Source organism: Poecilia formosa, unplaced genomic scaffold (genome assembly GCF_000485575.1).
Source record: "Poecilia formosa unplaced genomic scaffold, Poecilia_formosa-5.1.2 Scaffold451, whole genome shotgun sequence".
Taxonomy (NCBI): domain Eukaryota; kingdom Metazoa; phylum Chordata; class Actinopteri; order Cyprinodontiformes; family Poeciliidae; genus Poecilia; species Poecilia formosa.
In genome coordinates, this window is record NW_006800390.1 from 288782 (window position 1) to 296284 (window position 7503).

The 7503-nt window shown below is 40.0% G+C and overlaps 2 protein-coding genes across 5 annotated transcripts in view; one reads left to right on the top strand and one right to left on the bottom strand.

Moving 5' to 3' along the window:
* nbeal1 (neurobeachin-like 1) overlaps window positions 1-3418 on the top strand; it is a 34844-nt gene extending 31426 nt beyond the window's left edge. For 2 of the 4 annotated variants that reach the window (XM_007577720.2, XM_016663871.1), the window contains 2 exons: window positions 272-407; window positions 1150-3418. In XM_007577720.2, coding sequence (XP_007577782.1) covers window positions 272-407; window positions 1150-1251 — 238 coding nt within the window. In that variant the 3' untranslated portion in view covers window positions 1252-3418. Of the gene's footprint in view, window positions 1-271; window positions 609-1149 lie in introns of those variants that run through there. The other 2 variants (XM_016663869.1, XM_016663870.1) reach the window with 1 other exon arrangement.
* LOC103155846 (uncharacterized) lies at window positions 2962-7105 on the bottom strand. Its single transcript, XM_007577718.2, has 7 exons — window positions 7048-7105; window positions 6901-6938; window positions 6325-6537; window positions 5624-6153; window positions 4626-4763; window positions 3834-3945; window positions 2962-3724 (listed from the first exon to the last, which is right to left on the bottom strand). Exons 2-7 carry the CDS (start codon window positions 6935-6937, stop codon window positions 3651-3653), a joined length of 1104 nt encoding a protein of 367 aa, XP_007577780.1. The 5' UTR covers window position 6938; window positions 7048-7105; the 3' UTR covers window positions 2962-3650.
* Between the last annotated feature and the right edge of the window lie 398 nt (window positions 7106-7503).

The following is a 7503-nucleotide window of genomic DNA, read 5'->3' on the forward strand; positions in this document are numbered from 1 at the left end:
ATCAATAATTATTGATATTGAGTGATATGAAATGCTTGTATTGTGCTTATATAGTAGTAGTTTTAGTTTTTCATACTTAGGTCAATTTTTAGGTGTAGATTATATCTCTAATTTCATCAAGTTTTAATTAGTATTATAAACGCACAATATTGTTCTGGTTAGTTATAGTTTTCCTCATTAATTAACATTGTTATTTACGTAAATTAATGAAAATGTTTTCTCAGTTTCAGTCATTTGGTTGGTTTTAAACTTGGCCGTTTCTCCCTCGCAGCCTGTCTCTCTGCTCGGAGCCCATGGCCATGCGGCTTCCCGTCCGCAGCGTCTCCGTCACCAAGGAGCAGAGTCACGTCCTGGTGGGCCTGGACGACGGCAAGCTGATCATCGTAGGCGTGGGCAAGCCGGCGGAGGTAAAGAACTCTCTGAGGAACTACATCGCTCAGAGCCTGGAGGGCTCGCCGCTCATGGCCTCCCCGCTGCTGGCGCCGCTCCGAGCTCGCTCGCCAACGCGGCTGCTCCACCAGCGGGACCAGCTGGTGTTCAGCCCCACGTCCAGCCCACAGAGACCCTAGCATGTTGCAGCTCTTTTTTAAATTTTATTTCCCACTGCCGCCCCATGTTATCGCTGTAGATAAAACACACACACACACACACACTCTCGCTCACTCCTCTACACACTCGCCTCTCCTCCTCAGGGACGGTTGTCACCCACTGTTGCGAAATTACTGCAAACACACTGACGTCTGAGCCACACGGATCAAATCAAAACAACTTTTTTCGGTCTTATCTCATTTAGTTTTTCTAGTGTTTGACTCCGGTTGGACATTAACAGATATGCTGTGAAACTCCTGCAAACTAAAGCCATAAGACGAAGAAAACTAATAAGGATAATCTTGTGCCAAAATCGCATAAATGTCAATCATTGCACCTTCTCACTTTCCTTCATTTTTGTTTGACCAGATTGACTCACTGAAGTGAATCAAGCCTTGATTGTTTTTTTTAAATTACCTCACAAGTCAATCAAGCTCCTATCATGAATCACATCCCTCCTTTTTTCCCTTTCCCTCCTTCTTTTATTTCTTTTGACTCCACACCTTTCTCCCCCACCTCCTCCCTCCTTCCTCCTTCCTCCTCTTCCTCCACTCTTCCCAGATGCGATCGAGCCAGATCACACGAAAGCTGTGGGGCTCCAGCAAGAGGCTGACTCAGATCTCGACGGAGACGGAGTACAACCCGCAGCAGGAGAGCAACTGATCCCAGACCAGCCACACACTCCCGCCTCCCCTTGAGACCCGGTTCTTATTCGTTTTCATAAATCCCCTTAAGTTCCTCCATTACTCCCCCTCCCAAGTTAAACAGGTGCTTGATTCATAAAAACCTGCATCTCCATCTTTTTTTTGTTTTTGTTTTCCTGCTTTGAATCGACCATCGAGGCGCTGGCGCTGTGGTACACTACTTATTCCCTCTTCATTCCTCATTACTTTAAACAATCAAGCTAGTGTGTGTGTATGTGTGTGTGCATGAGAAGCATTGTTTTAAAATCTAGTTTCAAGTGACCTTTATTTTTGAGTCAGACAGGTGGGTCGATTTATGTCGGCTGAGATTTGCCGCCACGCAGCCTTATGCAGTAAGACTAAACTCTATGCCTTCTTCTATGCTTTTGTATACAGAAACATTTGTTGGCACGCCTGTAAAGATGTATGGAAAAAAATAATCATTTATTGCAGGAGCAAATTCCCACACAGTTGATTTGACCAGATGTTCAACTTTTTCTGGTATTTCAAAAATCCACTTTTGTCTTTTTGGTAAAGAAGTCATACGTCCTACATTGCACATGATGTTCTTTTTCACATTTTAGTCTATATTTCACAGAAAACACACCCAAAAGTTGCTCATCCAACTAAAGTTCCAGTAGAGTTTAGCAAAATCCACATTTATAGCATCTAATAGTTGTTCTTTTCTTTTCTTTACCTCTTTCACCATCCTGCATTTGCAGTTGTTAATTTTGGGGAAGATCTGGGAAACTTTGGGTAAAAGTAAACATTTTTCTGTTCTATTTATTTTAAATGGAGTGCTTAGGCTGAAGATTTTGTCAGAGTAAGGATGAATAAATCACCAGATCAGCACCGAATAAAAAAAAAAAAAAATCAAATTTAATGTTGGGTTTTACTCTGAAAATCTGCAACAGCAATAAAAGATGCAAGTTTTTCTACACATCTTAACGAGGGATGCCAGTAAATGTGGTCAGCACTGTAAAAACATACAACTCTATCGAGGCATACTTTGATTAACACTGAGACGAATCAGCGTTGACGTTTCGTTTTGCCACTAAACACTACATTATCCATCTGACGACTTACCAGGAGAAAAAACCGGCTGAATGTTTTTGAGTTACTTGAATTTGCGTTTATTTATGAGTAGCATTCTTTTATGTCTGATTTTTTTATTCTCCTGGCATATATATATTTTTTAATTCCTCTAACTTGTTGCAGAAGAAAGAGAAGAAAGGGCTTTTTGAGATGTCAGTGTTAGCAGCAATACAGCTCCTTGGTCGCGTGCCTGTCGATATCTTCTTCTTCCTGTCTCTGATTCCAGTCTTCCTTCTGCTCTAACCCGGACGGCGTCTCACTAATTTGCTTCCATCGCTGCACAGAGCGTCCTCTGATATTTTCATATCTGTTTCTCATCATGACTGATAATCGGTGAAGTTTTCTGTTCACAGGGCATCATGTGTGGTTTGCATGCCTTGTTAAAAGTATGAGTGAGTTATTTACTCTGCAGTATGAAGCAGCTACGGATGACATTGCTATTTTTGCACCATATTTTTGTTTTCTTTTCCTGTAATTTGTATTTACTACTTTATTTAAACGTCACAGTTCGGGGGAGTGCAGAGAACAAGCTGCGTCCTCCTGGAGATTTCTGTGAAAGGTGCTTAAATTGTTTTCTGAATACTTTTTTTTATTATTTTTTTTATCATTCTCGCCACTGTTTGAGCTGCTCCACGACTGCAACAAACGGAGTGCCTTCAAGCCAGTCGTGTCAACAATAGAGCTAGAAACGTCATGAAGCCATTTATCCCTGAAACTTTACGACTTTACGCAGCATTCCACGTGTCCAACCACAGCAGTCTCGACGGGAACCAGTGATATTGGACTTAAATAATAATCAGAAATACTATTTTGTGTCTTAGCTGCATCCTCTGTGAGTGTCACCTAAATGGATGTGTGTATATCTGTGATTATTTATGAATACAGTATATATATAAATATATATATAATGTACAGCATGATTTTTATTTCAGCGTTTTAAATGTCCTTTTTGCACTTTCTAGGTACTAAAAATTGTTTAAACTTGGCTCCCTAATCTGTACAAACTGCTTTGTATACACATGTGGGAAATGATCATTAAAGTCTTGTCTAAATTAAGAAGTTTTGTTTTCATTTTATGGAAAAACATAATCAATTTTTTTGCTACATTAAACAATAAAGCTGAAAAATAACAAAAAGAAATACATTTTTTTTGTGGTATGCTTGGTTTTATTTAAGGAGATTCAATCATGATGTGGTAAGTAGCTCAATCTGAGGAGTACAGCAGATTTGGAGAAACTCTTTCGCCATCTGACATCACTTCCTGTTTCTTTTATTTATTTTTTTTTAGGCAGTGACTGGGTAGGAGCAGAGGGACGCCCTCTTCAGTTCACAATCCGCCACGCTCCACCAGCTCTCATCTGAAAACACGAGTAAGGACATAAAAATGATAAAATATGAGTCAGATTTTTATTCTATTTATGATTCATTCAGCTTTTTTCCTGGTGAAGTTCTGAGTGCGTTTCTTACCGATCTTGAACATCTCAACACAGGCGGGTTTGTTGGCGTGAAAGTTGGGGTGTCCCGGCATCCAGTCGCTGTAGCTCCATTTTGACCCGTCGACCCACAAGGCCTGCTGGTTCTGAGGCGCCAAGCAAACATTTTACAGCCTCATTAACATTTGAAGTTAAAAGTTTGCATATTTCTTAGATAAATGTCATTCATTTGGGGTTTTTAATTGATAACGCAAACCTATCTATGATGGTGAAATAGTTTGAATTTCAGGTGAAGTTTAATTAACTGTGTCCAAATCCCATTGCATTAAAACTGATGCGCTTTACCAGTTACATTTTTATAGTGAAAGCCTTGCTGATAATGCCTAGTATAGTAGAATAAATAGTTTTTAACATTACTTTTGCCTTGGTAGTCTTTGATATCAGTAAAACAAGTCATTGTGGCGAAACACCCAATACTCTCCAGATTACAGTTGTTGCCTGCTGATGTAGAAATGTAAAAAGCTTAAGTTTGGAGCAGGAAGTATAACTCCAATCATTCACTAATGCTTTTACATTTTGGCCTTTCCCAGCGAGAGGAAAGTGTGCAACTCTTCCAAATAAAGGTTCAAGGGTCAATGTTCCGCCAAGGTAAGAATAACATGATATATTCTGTTGATAAGATATCTGATGACACTCTCCTTGGCCTCCTTTTGCTGCCACAGCCAGCTTGCATCATCAGTCCTTGAATAAAAGGGTTTTGTAGATGGATTCCTTCAATACAGAGGAAGATGTCTGCCTCATCTTCCAGTTTGTGAAAATAACTTGCCTTGACAATGCCTCCCAACCAGGTCAACACAGGTTTGTTCTCGCCTCCTTTGGTCACCAGGGAAACCAGTCGGGAATGGAGGTCTCTGTTCGTTATAGAGGCAAGCTCAGCATTGGGGGCCAGATTTCTGCAAAAGGCCTGTGGAGTGGAGGGAATGGAAATGTTTCAGATTTGAATGGAAACAAAGTTTCAAGCAACATTTAACAACTGGGTTTTATGATTCCTATGCAGAACTTAATTATGAAGTTCTGATTACTGCCAAACCAGTACAGCCAAAAAATATCTTATATAGTGCCTGGCTAACAACATGAAGTAGCTAAATTATTTAAAATTATGTCTTGAGCTAAAGAGATTGAAGAACAAATGAGAAACAGAGATGTCTGAAAAGGGTTACAAGCCATTTCGAAGGCTGAAACCACAGAGCCATTATCCAAAGATGGCAATAAAATTGGAACAGCGAGTTTGGTAGGAGCCGCCAGTCTACCAAAATTACTCCAATTAACAATTCTTCCAGAGAGGTCACAAAGGAACCCAAAACAACATGGACAAAAATGGCATCCAGTGGAGAATTCAATGGCCCAAATTCCTGTGGACCAAGAAGAATACCAAAAAAGTCATTATGATGATTCCCAAAGCAAAACAAAGCCAGCAAGCTCCCATCTGAATGCCTCACAAACCATAATGAAGGATTTCTGATGGAGCTACTGTGGAATGGTCTTAGATTGGCCATTTATAGCTCTCCAAAGTGATGTAAGACATCACCACTTATGGATGTCATGGTTTAAGACATAATTAGTTTGTCAAATTTTACCATGTTGGTTTGGATGTTTTTTTTAGCCTTAATAAATTAAATAGTCATTTGATTCTACTTTCAGGTCATCTCTCATTTTAAAATGTGTTTAATCTGAAACATTTAAGAGTGGTTAAGCAAACCAAAAGAGACAGAAGAAATATGTAAGGTAGCAAATACTGTTTCACAGTCCTGTAAGCAAACTTACTTGGGCATCTTTGTAGGACAGCAAGTTGGGGTTGAACTCATAGCATTTTCCATTGATGATCTCCCCGTTACAAGCCATTTTATGGGTCTGGACCCTAGTTGCCTGTTTGAAAGCAACTGGACGCTGCATATTTTGATGAGCTTCCTTTCTGAGCTCAATTAGATTGGACATTTCTGGTTCGGTTCCTTGTCTGAAGGCAACTGGGATGGACATCTTTGGCTCAGTTCCTTGTCTGAAAGCAACTGGGATGGACATCTTTGGCTCGGTTCCCTGTCTGAAGGCAACTGGGATGGACATCTTTGGCTCGGTTCCCTGTCTGAAGGCAACTGGGAGGGACATCTTTGGCTCGGTTCCCTGTCTAAAACCAACAGGGATGGACATCTTTGGCTCGGTTCCCTGTCTAAAACCAATGGGGATGGACATTCTGGACTTAATTTCTTGTCTAAGAGTTTCAGGAACATCAACAATTGAGCGTTTCTCCACTCGAACCCAGCCTGCTCCTCTTCTCTGGGCTGGAACATCGACAGGGACTGAAAAAAGAAGGCTTTGCTGATGTAAAGGGTTTTTTAAGCAATGCTGAAAACATCGAAGACTAGTAATGTTTTACTAATCTTCAAAGGGGTCTGTTACAGCTGCATTATGAATAGGCTGGTTCATCACAAATATACATTTTTGGTAGGATTTGATGTATCTGTACCCACCAACTCTCCTTTCCATCTCACTGATGTGTTCCTTCACAAGTCCAGTGTTCAGGTCAACAAGGAACTTCCTGGACGGCTCTGTTCCTTGTCTGAATCCATCAGGAACACGTTCACGGATGCCAGCGTGTTCGACGCTCCGTCTAAAGCCATCTGGGAGACGGTCAGACGAAAACGTTCGCTGTCCAGGAGCTGCGATTGGACGAGCTTGGAGACCTATAGTGGGTTATAGATGGGAACATTTGGATAAATGCCTGATTATTTTAACAAAACTCTTAATAATTTGAGATTAAATTAAGACTTTTTCCAGCTGTTACATCAGTAACCTGCAACTGTGCCTTCCTGATATGAATGCGTCATTTATGTAATCTATAATAAATCAATAATGGTCAAAGTTCAACCAGTGCTTTGCCACAGTCATGGCAATAAGTCACAATACTGAGGTAAATTAATTGAAAAATACAGATATCTTGAATTATTTAAAAAGATTACCAATTTGACCCACTATGTTAAATGTACAACAAACTGGTGTTAAATTCAAAAAATAAAAATAGCTACAGTGAGAAATGAAGCTCTTACCTGACAGGGTCAGGAACAGCAACACAAACTTTAACATCCTGTAAAAGAAACGGCAACTTTTAAGGTTATTTTTGTGCCTGACAAATTTTATCACCATTAATCAGCTTATTGATCACCGTTTGCTCTCTGTAAAGATCCTGCACTTACCTGAGGCTGTAGTGATGAACTGTGAGCACCCAGCGAAAGAAAAGGTTGGCTTTTATAATGTCCTAGTCATTGTCATAAACTCCTTTATTATTACAGTACATAGGATTACTGATTAATACCAGTGTGATTGAAGCTTACTGATATTTGTTGGACTTTGCTTTCAGCCTCCTAACCTGATAAAGGTGATTGTACAGTAAACGGAGCCAAGATAAACGCTGTCAGTTTCTGATCTGTGAGTTAAATGGTTTTAAAGTCAAGTTTTCCCCTTACAGCAGGCGGTCATGCTGGAAACATATATTTTTTTGTCTTTGAAAGATGGGAAAGTTGAATGGCACACCGGTTCATGTAAGCTCAATCAATATTTGCAAACTGGGTCGCAGCATGAAATTACAGAAAGCAGCAGCAGAGTACACTAAAGATTGTTTAGATTTAACAGATTTATCATTTAAATATAAT

Coding starts and splice junctions, on each gene's coding strand:
- LOC103155846 (XM_007577718.2), bottom strand. CDS start 6,937: ATGTTAAAGTTTGTGTTGCTGTTCCTGACCCTGTCAG. Junction 6,538..6,900: donor GCTGTTCCTGACCCTGTCAG/GTAAGAGCTTCA, acceptor AACCCACTATAG/GTCTCCAAGCTCGTCCAATC. Junction 6,154..6,324: donor TGAGATGGAAAGGAGAGTTG/GTGGGTACAGAT, acceptor TTCTTTTTTCAG/TCCCTGTCGATGTTCCAGCC.